At 36.8% G+C, this 15,703-nt stretch overlaps 1 protein-coding gene across 48 annotated transcripts in view; it reads right to left on the bottom strand.

Moving 5' to 3' along the window:
• The window catches only part of Rims2 (regulating synaptic membrane exocytosis 2), a 472,086-nt gene that overhangs the window by 183,238 nt on the left and 273,145 nt on the right, over positions 1-15,703 (bottom strand). For 40 of the 48 annotated variants that reach the window (XM_028879262.2, XM_028879269.2, XM_028879266.2 and 37 more), the window contains 3 exons: positions 9,803-9,871; positions 3,546-3,702; positions 2,185-2,298 (listed from right to left, as the gene is read on the bottom strand). In XM_028879262.2, the coding sequence (XP_028735095.1) occupies positions 2,185-2,298; positions 3,546-3,702; positions 9,803-9,871 (340 nt within the window). The remainder of the gene's footprint in view (positions 1-2,184; positions 2,299-3,545; positions 3,703-9,802; positions 9,872-15,703) is intronic. The other 8 variants (XM_028879263.1, XM_028879264.1, XM_037197747.1 and 5 more) reach the window with 1 other exon arrangement.

Below are 15,703 nucleotides of genomic sequence, written 5' to 3'. Positions count from 1 at the left end.
GATTACTGAAAATCCTTAAGAATATTAAACTTTAACAGACATTAAGAGAGAATGTTGTCCAGTGAATGTTTCTTCATGTATTAATGAACTGCACAGATAATCAAAATACTAGAAATGCCTTCTATTGTTTTTATTAAAATAAATTCTACTTTACATAATGTTTTAAAAGACTTAAGATAGATTCCCAACAAAGAATGACTGTGATCTGTACATCTACATGCTTCCTTGTAAACGTGAGATGGATTTATCTACTTCAAAATTTCCACAAACATTTGAATATTCTTGCTACACTGAAGTATTCATAAGATCATGAAGAAAAGCATAATGACTACATAAAATAGGGATTAATTATCTGGGTTTTAAAAGAAGATATGAAAGGCAATGGTCCTATGTATGTGGTCATTAAACCTAGAAATATATGACTTAAAATACTGACAAAATATTATGGATTTAATGTAACAGTAAACAGTTATTTTATAATTTTATTCTAATACTTTCTACAATGATTACAGCCCATATTTTTTGGCTTCATATTGAGTCCATCTTTTTTCATTAAATTCACTTTATGTAAGCTTACCAGAAATTTAAAGTCATTTAGACAGTTTTATTGCCTCAATAAGCCAATTTTCAATGGCTAAGAAGCTTGTGACAGGTATATAAATAATTTGAAAAGCTACTAAAGTACATTAACATTCTATTAGGCAACCAAAATACCTACTGATCCTTTTTATAACACATTCCAGGTCTAAGGCAAGCCAACATGGCGATCCTACATTCACTATTATCATAGTGAAAAGCGTATTTCCCAATAGGTAGCACACTCATAACCACCCTTAAGGTATTGATTACATGAAATGTTTAAAAAATTTAAAAAGCAAAACAAGTTAAATAGTTTTTACCTGATACTAATAGAAATATTAATTTAATAACCATTTGGTTTCTTCTTTGATCCTAGACACTAACATTAGTATTTGTTTAGCACTATCAATGTAGAAGATATGCTGTATGTTATCTTTGGATACAAAAGGGAATTATATGCATGGTTTGAGTATTAATCTTGATTCAAACCAAATTATTTCTTTTATTCATCATGACAGTTACTTCTCATGTCAATGGACTTGAATGACAAGGAATGTAAGTCACCATTTCATCATATTTTCTGAATACTATATTTGACTTTGTCATCATCTTATCCTAAACTCATTTGAGAGTTTGAAAAAAGTCCCATGGTATTTTTTTAAATATATAACCAAAATGAATTAGAAAGCTAATTAATTTTCTTAAAATTAGTAGTAATTAATGTAAATATTATACCATGTTACTTCCAAGTTTGTCACAGTTAATATGGCAACTTCAGAGAATTTTTGCAAATACACCAAATGTGACTTATTAAGATGTTAAAGCTTTACTGAAGGCCATGAGAGAAAATCTCTTGGAGAATTGTAATAAAGGTTTTCTTAACAAACCACACTGTCTCAGTATTTCTGCATATGAAAAGTAACAGTATTTCTCTGAAATCTATTAAAGACTTTCATCTCTATCAGCAAATTGATATATATTACACATGATAATTTGCTATGTGCAGGTAAAAAAAATCATTGCCTTCTGATTACCACTATAATCTCCGGTGCAAATTTGCCAGCTATTTTTATTAATCTTTTCTTGTCAGGGACTAGTTAGGCAGCGCTGGTGGACCTCATAGCTCTGACTCTCCTGACCTCCATCCCAAGTGCTGGGACTGTAAACATGAGCGGCAGTGCTCTGCTGAGCCGCGGTGCTCGGGTGAGCCATGGTCAGGTGAGCCGCGGTGCTGGGTGAGCCATGGTCACGTGAGCCATGGTGCTCAGGTGAGCCATGGTCAGGTGAGCCATGGTGCTCGGGTGAGCCATGGTCAGGTGAGCTGCGGTGCTGGGTGAGCCATGGTGCTCAGGTGAGCCATGGTCAGGTGAGCCATGGCGCTCCGGTGAGCCATGATAGCCAGGTTCGTCCTGTTTGGGTTTTCTTATCAAGAAAAACTGCACATGTTTAACCTTTTCTGTTAAACAAAGGGCTATCTTAAGAAAGAATGTAGAAATAGTAAAGAAAAGGCACTGTTTGGAAACTCAAATGAGACAAAGGACTGGAGAAAACATTTTACAATAACCCTTCCTGAAGGCAATAGAGGTCAGTGAGAGTTGTGTTTACCTGTCTCTATCTGGAGAATAATGGTCATCCGTGACGCGGTGTCTGTCCATTCGGCTAATTGTATTGTAATGACCAGGAGCACGTGTCCCTCGAAGCCCCTGTTCTACATTCCTGCTAAGACAGGAAGAACATTATATATCTGACTAATCTATAGCATAACCTCCACAAAATGATAATAGAATCTATTTATTTGGTTTATCTGTATCTCTGATTGAATACATTTTATTTGGAAATGAACAGTTAATTGAGGATCGGGCTGCTTTACAGATACAAAAAGAGCCCATTAAGAGAATATCCTTCAGGATAAGATAAATAATATCATACCTTACTTATGGGCAACACCAGTTCTCTATAATTGATAATAAGTGATATACTATACACTAGGGAGAAGGGTTTGTAAGAAGATAGGTTCAATGTTGCACATGCTTTTTAGCATGGGCTACAGGAACAGTGGGAGGGGTGTCTTACGCATGGTCGGACCTGAGTTCAAATCTCAGAAAAACAACTATCAGTACCTATCCAATTGTAACTGTGTTCTCTGGTAGCACTCTAGCCTAAACTACCACCTTTATGATTTATTGAATTATAGCTGTCTAATTGTTATCTTATCCTTCCCTTAGCTAGTCTGAATACGGTAGTCCTTTGAAACCATGGAATAAAAGCTAAAAATTTCATTCTTGGTGATGGACTAGACTCCTGTCCTTAGCAAATCATCTTTTTCATTAGTTTGCAATGCCACACTTGTATACAGAGGAATGTATAAATACACAGGCATATCTAATATGCATATTTATCTATATTGTACTAGTCAAAAATCCATTAAATAAAATTATATCTTCATATATTACACATTTCTTTATTTAGTATGTCACCTGAACTATCATGCATAAATTATATATAGTATTGTCTGTGGTTTATACTTCATGTAGCTCTTTGGTACAGTTAGGTTGATCAGAAATTTCTAATATTATAAGATCTAGAGTAATAGATTGGTATGACTATTTCTCTTTCTACTCATGACTATTTTTAGTTTTTTAAAAAAATTTTTAAAATTTTTTTTAACTTACCAATTACTATATGATTCATAAATATAATTATTTGGTTCTAAATGAATCTGCTTAATATTTACACGCAATCTAAAGTTAGTTTTTCTTAACTGTTTTGAACTCTTAGTGAAAATAACACAGAGATCATGAAAAGAAAATAAGCCATTGTCACATCTTAGTCCCAATGCAATGGCGCCTGCTTTTTCTTTAAAAGAATGCTTTAAAGAATCATTTATTTTTAGAGGATATAATGGTAATTTATGTAAAATTCACCCTAACTACTATGCTGTAAGCAAAACTGACACACTCTCTTACCTTTGCGGAGGAGGGACACTTGGTGACCATGATCTAGTCCTTCCTATAGCATCTACCCGGTGTGGAGACCCTGATGGTGAACAATGGTTTGAGGACATTACTTGTTCTGGCACTGACAAGGTAGAGCTTTGAAGATCGCGACCATTGTGCCGGTAATCTAGAGGAAGAAAATAAAATAATCATCTGCACACTAAGTTCTCTGTGTGGCACTAAGGAACATAAAAATACTGGTAAGGCTGGGATACTTTTAATATGCTAAGTGTGGAGTAAAACAAATTCAGTACAACATGTTTGAAAAGTTGTAAGCACAAAAATGAAAATGGAAAGACATTTGATACTTAGGTAGTTACTATGTTCACTGTATTGGGTAGGGTAAAAGCTTAAGTTCTTTTTAAAAACTGATCAAGATTGCTCTAAAAATATTTCATCCATAGAAACTTAAACGTTCCTTAACCATTGTTAATATACACAGTTCCAAGTTCCTAAGATGCTTCATAGTCTCCACCACACTTTAAATAAGGTGACCACACAACGTATGCAACACTCAATGACATTTTTCTTGAAATACTTGGCAGAGCTGGGACAGCACAGTAGTCAGAAAAAAAACTAACACTCAAAGACGGGGAAGACTGCAGTGACTCAACATCCTCATAGAAGTTAACATTAGGAAGCACAGACACTCGGACGGGGAGGAAGAGGGGACTCTGCACGTCAGGAGAGCAGCAGTTCGATGTGGAGAGGCCAGGGCCATCTCCTGAAGCTGTATGGATGTGAATGATGCATGTGATGGAGAAGCATGGACGCAGCTGAGCAGGGCACGGGACATCTGGTCCGTCATCATGTGCAGTGCAGCTGTTAGTGATCGGTCACTTCTCCACGAATATCTGATGTTGGGCACTTCCTAAAACACACTACTGAGCACGCATTTCCCGAGGCTCTGAGGGAAGCTGAGAAGCTGCACACGTGCTTCGCATGCATAAGGCCCTAGGTTCATCCCAGTACACGTCGACCTTAGCTGATTATAAAGAGACATAACTCAGAAAAACCACTTCCCGCCTATGTGGCTTCTGCTGAGCGGGTTAATGTTCTGCAGGAAGACTGGATCCCATGGACCAGAGCAAAAGATCAAGACATAAATAACTGAAGAAGTAGTCAATGAAATAGAAGAGGAAATTTTGAAAGGGAAGAAACTAAACTAAGATGCAGGCTTATACCAATCCCTCTGAAAATTCGGCATTAGTAGCTGTGGTTTTCAGCGAAGGGAATGCACTTTTTAATTTTTTAAAGACAAGCACTGACAATGAATGGAGAAAAGGCCAGGTACTTCTCTAGCAGACACTATCTATTTATGTAGACACAAACTGCCTCAGAGAAGAATGACTATGAATTGTAAGCAACAGACATTGGTAGCAGCTAGTAAGGGCATATTTCTGTGTACATACATACATACATGTGACACTGTGGTAAATAAGATAAAAATGTTGTATGTATTTGTCCGCATACAAAATCATTTTCATAAACTTGGAGATAAAACATACACAGAATCATGTATATGCATACATGATTATATATGAACAAAATGATAACAATCAAATAAAGAGAAAAGTATAAGGAATTTGTTAATGTAAATTAAATAATCTATGAAGGACTATTTGAAAGTGGATTTGAAGTAGTTGTGTGTGTGTGTGTGTGTGTGTGTGTATTTTCTAGATTAACTACCATAGGAAGTATTTAAAAAAAAAAAAAAAAGGTGAAGGCTAAGAAATTAACAAGTCCAAGTTCCACAACAGCCAGGGCTACAAAGAGAAACCCTGACTCAAAAAAAAAAAAAAATTTTAAAAAAAGAACAAGAAAAAAAGCAAAGAAATTAACAAGTCATATCAATGGTAATAAAAAAAAAAAAGCCCTAGTGTTATTTAACTATATCAACAAAGCACTCAAATGAGAGTGGTCTATGCACAGTAATTAAAATGTGGATTGATGAAATAAAAAAATAATCTCCAGGAAATGATGAACATAGGAAGTTGTAGAACAGAAGGTTAAAATATAACAACCAATCGCCTTCTTATAACTATCAGTGAAAGCTGGAATTTGAAATTGAAAAGCCAATACCAATTATAATTATCACACCCCCAATAATGAAATTCTTAAGAGCACTCTAACAAAATATAAAGTAGATCTGTATGAAGAAATCAACAAAACTGAATAAAAAACTGTATTATCAGGGGATAAAGGGAGAGATATTCTATGAAACAGGAAACTCAATATTAAGAAGAAACCAGTTTTGTTTTGTTTTGTTTTGTTTTTTTAACCAATTCAATCTACAGATTCACTGTGATTGCACAGAAATTCTAACAGTTTGTGGGTACTGACAGGTCGCTTTTAAAGGTTATGTGGAGAAGCACACAGCTGGGAATGTACCGGTACTGATTACCAGAGTCAGGAAACTGAATGGAGGAACATTAACTACTTAGTATAATTTCTAACAGTCAGAACATTGTAGATAGGCCAAAGAATAAAGCACACAGTAGAACACAGAATGGCTAAGAAATAAACCAACATAAAGATGTTCAACAGGTCTTTACCCAAGGACAAAAGCAAAGCAATACAGTGGAGCAAATACAGTCATTTCAACCAATTGATATGAAACTCCTGGACTTGAACATAGAAGAAAATGAATCTAGGATGTTAGCAAGGTGGCTCAGCATGAGGGTAGTGGAAGACTCTGGAACCATGGACTAGAAAAACAACTGAATGCCATAAATAGCAGTTAGCAGAACATTTTAGTAGAGCCCTGGAAGGGAGCAACTTAGACAGTCCAGGCCCGGGCCATGAAGTGCAGAAGGTGACAAGGACTCAGCCACTGACCTCCAGGCAAGGCCTGTGACATTATGACAAAGAGTCTGGCTGTGTCCTCATGTCCTGAGTTCTTGCCTGAAGCTACATTTTTGAAAAATGGGCTAATTTCTTCAGTGGGGAAATTTTAAGATAATGTAACATTGAATCTGCAATGACTGTTGCAGATATTCTTAGGCAAGTCGATAATTAAAAGAGAGCAGCAAGCAGAGCAGAACAATTTCAAGCTGTGAAGTTTGGGGATGGGGAGCCGGACACAAGAAAGTTAATGTTGCTTCCAAGCAGAAGAATTTGGAGGTATTAAGATTAGTGCTCTCGAAGACAAGCCTCCTGCTGCTCTGCATTAGAAAGACAGAAAAGGGGCTCACAGGGCAAGATGCCACTCAGTTGAAGCTCCACTTTGTACAATGAAAAGCCTAAAGGATGTCTTACTCCTAAGGAGCAATTGTGCATAAAGCTGTTCCTAAAGTGGCTGAGTCAGCTGAACATGGCAGTGACAGACACATGGGAACAACAGAGAGGAACACTGAGAGATCATGGACTCTTCTGTGTGGTTTCAGGATGCGGCTGACTAGGCCATGTGTGATAGGCTCAGAATCCCTGCATCAATGCTGAGGTCAATGGATGGAGGTGTAAAGGAGAAGCCTGGGTGACAGTGGAGACTCAGAGATGTTGGAGATGCCAGGGCCTCGAGATGTCTGCCAAGAAGAGCTGCGTACATGGAGTGGAAGCAGTCCAAGAAAGAGATGTATATCACAGGCAGCAAAGCTGAAGGACAGAGCCATTTAGGCCCTTTGAAACTGCGGCTTCAGACACCAGACATGAAGGTTGAGAACTTGAAGTTTTTCTTACTGGGTTTTGGTCCAGTCTTTATGCTCCCATTCCTTTTAAATATGTATTTATTTCTGCTAGATATGGTGGCACACACCTCTAATCCAGGCACTCAGGAGACTGAGGGAGGTGGATCTCTGAGTTTGAGGCCAGCCTGATAAATAAAGCGAATTCCAGGACAGCTAAGGCTGTTATATAGAGAAACCCTATCTTGAAAAACCAACACACACACACACACACACACACACACACACACACACTCCTTTTAAAGTGTATATATAAATATATTAATTATATATATTCCCCTTTAAAAAGGAACATATATTCTTGTTAGTGTATATTAGAAGTATAGGGCATCACATTTAAGACATTACCTTCAATTTTAAAAGGAACTAGATTCTAGACTTTTGAACAGTGTTTAGACTGGTAAAGATTATGGGGATTTCTGAAGTTGGACTAAATGCATTTTGTATTATGATATACCACACAGCATACAGATCCAGGAGCCAAATGTTGTACTTGGAGGAGGAATTTCCTCCATGGGCCCACGTACTTGAATAGCTTGTCCCTAATTAATGGCACTGTGTGGGGAAGATATGGAACATGCAGAAGACAGAAACTTCCTAAAGCATGTCACTGCAGGTGGGTTTGAAGAGGTTATATAGCCTTGCCCCAGGTGACCCAGGGAGGGACAAGGTCTGTCATGAAACTCACAAGGCCTTCAGGAGACTTTATGAGGTGTCTTCCCCTTACTAAGATTCTATAAGCAGTGTCAATTAACTGGGCTGATAATCTTCAGTGGTGTACCTACCCAGATGTTACCCATGGGACTTAATGGTGGTAGGACTATCAGTGACTAACCCATCCTCCTGTAAGTAACTCCGATAAACACTGTGTCTCAGGAAGCTAAGACTCGGACAAGTGGAAACTCATTAGGTCTGTGAGCCCTAGCTTTCCTTGGTGCAAAGTTTCTTTACACCCCTCTCATGGAAAGCCATGCAGCAAATGTGAATAACAAATAAATCTCTATTTTCCCCAACACACAATTCCTTTAAAAGTACAGAAAAATCCAAATGGTTGAACCAAGTCATTTGTGGAGAGGGAGAAACAGAGAAAGTCCTTGGATGTTATTGTGCACAGGACGGGCAATGGTGGTCATCTCTAATTGTCAAGTGGACACAGCAGAACATGGGAGTCTCAATAATGTCTCTTCTACAGAGAGCTGGCCTGCAGCTATGTCTGGGTAGACTGGGAGACACTCTCCCCTGCACAGAGAACTGTACAAGAGTGAAGAAGGGAGGAGACTGTCAGCGTCCAGGCATCATTCTCTGCTCTGGAGCGTGGACGACTGGTTGCTTTGGGTTCCTACGGCGATGAGGGACACAAACTGGATTCATGAGCTAAAATAAACCCTCCTTCCCTAATCTGCTTCTTGGGTCAGGGCATTTTATCACAGTAATGGAAATAAAAAGTAGGACAGTGAATATATATAACTAGGACAGTATACTTCAGAAAACAAGAAAAAAATTAGTTTCACCCTATGGAAATAAATGTTTGTGGAGACTGATGGTTATAGATTTAAACATGAGAAACAATATGTATAGGTATTAAAACACTATACATTACCTTACTAATACATATCAGTTTTAACATATCAGTCCAAAATTTAAAAAACTAATTCTGAACTCAATAAAGATGAATAATTTTTTTTAATCTTGAAAACAAAAAATGAAAGAATGTAGGCATGCCTACAAATGACATTGGGATGAAGTGTTTTCACGATCTGAAGGGAGTGGTAAGGGTGAAAAAACACTAAGGTCAATGGATACTTAAGAGTAAGAAGTAAAATGAGTCAACTACAAAAGGAAGAGAATAGGAACATGAGTAAGACAGCAATAATATCAAAGAAAACCTACGGAAGAAATAACTGAGGTTGAATCTCTAAACTATGTGAAAAGTGTAAACAACTTCTGCAGTCTTAGCAATTACTATATTGTTCATTCTTAATAAGAAATAAGGCAAAACACAGCAACTCAATTTTTAAAAGTAGTTTATTGACCATGGCATGCATATTCTACTCTAAAAAAAATCTATCAAAAAGTCAGCAATCACCAATGTAGTTATAGCAGGTCTTATACATAAAAACTATGTTTTCCTGAGTAAAGTTAACTATAATTATGAGATTTGTTAGATTAATTAATCTAGCAAATTATAAATCTAACAAGAAGACTAGAATAAATTATTATATAATGTTAAGGAGACATTACAGATGAAATTTCAATTATATAATCAATTATATGAAAAATTATACAATTTATCATAAAAGCTTATTATTGAATTGTTTTAAAATAGAAAGTTTATAACTATTTTCTTACCAAGGGCCGGCTTCTTTAAAGAATATTCATTCTAACAATTTGCATAGTATTACCAGCAACTGTTTGGAAGTTTAGGTTGGCGAGGTTATTTTTCAAAGATATGGAAGCAAATTTGTATTCTTCAGTTTGTTTATTTTGATGATAATGGCAAATTGCACTCCCTTTTTACACTACAGAAGAATTCTAAACACTTACCTGATACTACACCAACACCATCGTCACAATCGTAGTCAGAGACCTCACTGTCACTCACTCTCTTCGACCCTAGAAACAAGTGAGCCATGATTAAACTTGATGGTTGTTCAGAAGAAGGAAGAAAAGCCTACTGAAGGGGAAAAATAACTGAAAGCATTATAAATACTTGATGATAGAGGAAAAAAGAGGAAGGTTATTACATGCTCACCAACACTGATTTTCACAGACATTTCATGAGGTTAGGATACAGATCACAATGAGGTAACAATTAATACAATTATTTAGAAACATGTAAGACAAAATTTGTAATGAGTAAAAGTCTACTAAAAGTCTATTAAGTACAAAATATATAATTAAAGTCTACTGAAAAGTAATTGGTAGCATTAGATGCTTTGGGACAAAGGCACTTAAACCAGGTAAATTTCAAAACACAGAGAAAGGTTGTTTTCCGAATCATTACCATGTCACTTCCTGATATGGGTAACTAAGAACTTTGAAGCTAAGTTTTATTACACACGATCATAGAGAATTTCAGAAACATAAATTGATTCATGATATCTTGAACGTTCTTTTTTCCTATAATCTTGGTTATTTTTTCCATTGATTGAAGAAGACAAGAAATAAATCACATATAAAGCTAAATGCTAGTCGCTCTGTGGTGATTTCTAAGAAGAGGCCCAGGAGCACCAATAGGTTATAGAATTTAATTACATTATAGATGAGCTTTTTTTTTCTTGTCTTTGAGGTAAGGTCTCACTATGCAACCTTGCCTGGTCTGGAACTTGTCATGTAGACCAGGCAGGCTTTTATCTCACAGAGATTTGCCTGCTCTGCCCATGTTCGTCACGAGGAATTTTAATGTTAATCTCAATATAGTAAAACTGACATTTTTTTAATAAAACAGAATTTTAATGAACGTACTTTTAAACTTAATTATAAAATATACCATGCACAGAAAGAAGTACTAAATTTTTAACAATATGTGTCTCAGCATAGACACACTATGCAACAGAGTCTTTGATTACAGTTTTTCCTCTATCTTGGTATCAGAAGACATTTAAAGATGAATAATGATAATGGCAGTCAGTAGTGCAGTTTCTCAGCCCGACTTGTGTTGTCTTTCATCACATATCACACACCATTCATCGAGTACTAGTTTCAGAAATAAACGCTTTCCTGTACAGTCAAAAAGAAAACTGGAGACATATAATGCATACCGTCCTCCAAGCAGAGATATCGAGATGGTTTAGGAGTGCCCTCTAATAATACATGTATCTGTCAGAAATACTCTGCATTTCCCCACAGTCATTTGCTGATCTGTTTTAGGCCATGCCCTTTTCCTTGAGAGAAAGTGTATGATTCCAGCTAGTGCAGTCCCCCTTTTCTCCCTTTAAAGGAAAGCGAGATCACACCTCACACCTCGCTTTTGTATCAAGTAATTTCATCAAATAAAATCCTCCACAACTTATGTCAGAAAGCTTCAATAAAAAACACAGACATAAAAAAAGCATAGATATTGTTGGGAGGTGGTGATGCATGTACAAGCCTTTAATCCCAGCACTCAGGAGGCAGAGGCAGGTGGATAAGTGAGTTCCGGGCCAGCCTGGTCTACAGAGTGAGTTCCAGGAATACACAAAGAAATCCTGTCTGTCTAGCATAGCCATTTATATGAGAATTATTTGACAAATTTCCAACAAACTGGGCAGAATGGAGTATATAAAGGTAGAACATGTATTTTAAATGGATTTTGCCAGATGAAAGATTACAAAGATGGGTCTATAATTGAGGCACTTAAGCAAATTGCTTCCCACCCAATTTATAACAAAATGTTTTTTTTTGTACAGGTCCAAGTATGAGGTTAATAACTCTATTACAGGTACATAGTACAAAGATGATAAGTTTTTACTATTAGCCAAGGGTTAGAACAAGAGTGACACCAGAAAAAGACAAACTAATTTTATCAATCTTTGTGATCTGTGCTGTGTGTGCCTGTGTGTGTGTGCCTGTGTGTGAGTGTGTGTGTGTGTGTGTGTGTGTGTGTGTGCCTGTGTGTGTGTGTGTGTGTGTGTGTGTGTGTAACAAAGATGCATAAACTAAGTCAAAGACTGAAAGTCAGGCCTTTGAGTTAAGCAGAATAAATACTAGTTTCTTCTAATTCTTAAGGAATTGAGATTCTATGTTTCCATATTAACCTTAAATATGTTAAAATGTGCTGTAGCTAGGTTCATTATACTTGGATTTTGTCTTTTTAACATTCTGATGAAGTCAAGGTTTAGATTTAATTGGTATATTAGTTGATTGTATTAAAAATAGTATTTTCGCCGGGTGGTGGTTGCGCACGCCTTTAATCCCAGCACTCAGGAGGCAGAGGCAGGCGGATCTCTGTGAGTTCGAGGCCAGCCTGGGCTACCAAGTGAGTCCCAGGAAAGGCACAAAGCTACACAGAGAAACCCTGTCTCGAAAAACCAAAAAAAAAAAAAAAATAGTATTTTCAGTGTCTCATTAGTAAGAAACATTTTGTAACTATAGAAAATGAATTTTCTAAGTCTTCCTCTGAAAACTTTGAAATTGTTGCCTTTTGCAATTATATCCACATTCATTTTGAATGTATGTGCATATAAGATGGAGACAACTCTTTTTCTTATGGCTAGCACATTTCTCAACATTACTGATTTGATATTTATTATTTCCAGTTATCTGTGATAGAAACTGTGCCATAAATGAATGCATCTTCCTTATTCTCATCCTGGTCTGCTTGCCTGTTTGTGTTTTAAGGAAACACAAGGAGAGCATGTACCTGGAAAGGTGAGGAGGAGCTGGGGGAGAGGAAACTTTGATCAGAACATCTTCTATGAAAAAAAATGTTATCAATAAAAACAAGATCTTAAAAAAGGCAAGTTTTTTAAAGATAATAAAAAATTATTACTATGCATGATTAAATGTTGCTGTAGAAAATAAATAAACCATAAAATAAATTTTACAGGAGCTGGAGAGGTGGCTAGGCAGTTAAGAGAATTTGCTCTTGCAGCAGACCTGAGTTTAGTTCCCAGCTCCCACATGACAGACAACTCAACTCCAGTTGCCAGGGGACCTAAAACCCTCTTCTGCACTCTGTGGACGCCAGGCATGGACATGGTGCATGTACATACATGGAGGCAGACCAAACCCTCACACATAAACAGACACAGTCTCAAAAATTTGTAACAAACTGCATATACTTTCCATGTATGCATGTGAGGAGTCCAAATCCATTCTGAGGTGTAAGTGCTTTACTGTGTTTATTTGTAATTTGTGTTCTTTGTTTTGTATTTTCCCTAATTTGTTTTTACTTCCCTAACTTTTTTACTTGCCTTATCAATGAAAAAGGTAATACCCTAGAGTCTCTTTCAATAGGGAACAATCTGATAATATTCTTTCCAGAATAACTTATGGTGTATTGAGGGTATAGTAATACATAGAAGTTGAAAATTATTTCTTTTTTCTCCCCCTGTGTTTCAAGACAGAGTTTCTCTGTATATCCCTGGTTGTCCTGGAACTAGCTTTGTAGCTCAGGCTGGCCTGGAACTCCTAATCCTCCTGCCTCCACCTCCTTTAGCAAATCTTACCAGAGTGCACAACCATCAGTAAAAATTATTTCGATAGATAAAAACTTTTGAAAAAGTTTAGCCCACACTTGTGATAAATACCTTATCAGACTCATAAGCAATCTCCTCAAATATAAAAGTTATCTATAATTCCTATGACTAAACCCACACATAATCATGAAATATTGTATGCTGTCCCTCTGGTGCCAAGAACATATGGGGCATTCACTCTAAAGGTGAGATTTCTATTCCACACTGAACTGCATGTTCTAGACAAGGCAGTAACACAAGAGAGAAATGAGAAGAATGTAGGTTACAAACAAGGGGTAACATGATCTGAATTGCGGGGAAAGAAGGGGTGGGTCAAATGTTATGTGCTGCTCTTGCAGAGGACCCAAATCAGGTCCAGGCAAACACTTATGGCAGCTCACAACTACCGGTAACTCCAGTTCCAGTGGCCCCCAGTTCCTCTGCTGGTCTATTCTGCCACCTGATCTCATGTGCACAAATGCATACACAGACACACACTTATACACACAATAAAAATAAAATACATTTAAAAAATTTAAAGAAGGTTAAAAACAGAGTAACTAGCAGATTTGCAGAATGAATAATATAAAGGTGAATTATATTTCTTACATGAAATAAATGAGCAATTAAGGAAATTCATTTTAAAACTTAACACCATTTATAAGAATAGTCAATGATAAAATAATTAGGAATGCACACATGTCCATTCCAGACTACAAAATACTTCTGCATTAGTTTCCGAGAGCTGCTACAAGGAAAAGACCAGACAACAAACAACAAACAAACAAAGAAGGCAGCTGAAACAGCAGAACTTGACTGCCTCACAGTCCCAGAGGCCAGAAGCCCTAATTCGGAGGCGTGGCAGGGTCGGTTGCTTGTCTGTAGCTGGTGAGGCTTGCCTCATGGATGCGTCACTCGAGTCGCCTGGCCACCTTCTCCGTGTGTGTATTCAGTCTTCCCTCTGTGGATTCTGCTCTTTCTGACACAGTCTCTTCTGTTGATCAGGCCCCAGTCACACTAGACTACAGCTATGCCTGAACACCGCAATTCAACTTCCTTACATTCAAAAATCTCAATTTACTAATAAGGTCACATTCTGAAGTAACCAAAAGTTAGGATTTCAATGTGTATGTTTTTGAAAGTACAATTCAAACTAAAAAAACTACAAATGATGTTAAAAGAAAAAGGCTTTACACATTAAGAGAATTTCCTTAAAACTAGAAGGCACATATAATGCAATCACAGTGTTAAAGACTAAGAAAAACAATTAAGTGATTAAGTGAGAGGAGGATTTAAATACAGCTAAAGTTTGCATTAATATAATATAGCTCAATCAGTAATGACGAAGAAACGGAAATGCATTCAGAGTGCAAAGCCAGTTTCCAACATCACTGAAAGAGGAATTCTATACTCTTCAAAAACAAATGTGGGACTTGGGTTGTAGCTCAGTGGACAGCCTATGCTGGCATGTTCCAGGCCCTGAGCTGGATCAGCAGCAGGAAGAGAAAGCAGCTAGGGCAAGAGAGACAGGGAACATGGGACTTAGCCAGGAGAAAGTGATGAAATGCAAAAAAGTAACTGGCAAAAATTCAGGCAAATATTTTCAAACTGTAAATAAAGAATAAGAAAATAACTAACAAATTCACACACACACCACAGGCTACATGGGCAGAAAAGAGAGCTATATGGGTAGGTGAGATTGTGAGTCATTTAGTATGGCATGCTGCAATTTCAAATTTTTTTTTAATGTAATTTGGAGACAGGCTATTTGAAAATGTCACATCATCTGGGCATGGTGGCCAGCGCTCAGACCTCAGAACTCAGGACACTGAGGCAGAAGGATCTTGAGTTCAAGACTAGTGTGAAATTCACTGTAAAATTCTCCTCAGAAAACCAAAACAACCCAACACAACCATGTAAAAAGGTTAAAACTAAAAGGGCCTGTGTCAAAATAGTAGTAAGTTCCTATATGTCAAAAAAATTGAAAGTCTGAGTATATGAGGGCTAGACCGTCTAAAAAATACAAATGCTATGATTCATTCATAGTGGATTTTTGAATAGGTGGAAGACATCCTATATTCACTTTAAAACTTATGTATATTTATATAGTCTACTTCAAATATGAATAGGATGATTATTTACTTATAGATGACAAGAATATATATTCCCTGTTTCTTTGCACTTTATCTTACAAATAATTAGCTGTCTGGCTGTAAGACGATGTCTATGATTATGGTTTTTAATTTCTCCAATTCTTTTTGGTTCTTCAAGGGAATGTAATAAAATC

This window comes from Peromyscus leucopus, chromosome 20 (assembly GCF_004664715.2).
Source record: "Peromyscus leucopus breed LL Stock chromosome 20, UCI_PerLeu_2.1, whole genome shotgun sequence".
Taxonomy (NCBI): domain Eukaryota; kingdom Metazoa; phylum Chordata; class Mammalia; order Rodentia; family Cricetidae; genus Peromyscus; species Peromyscus leucopus.
Note: the sequence above shows the minus strand (reverse complement) of the source record. Positions and strands in the feature narration are given on the sequence as shown.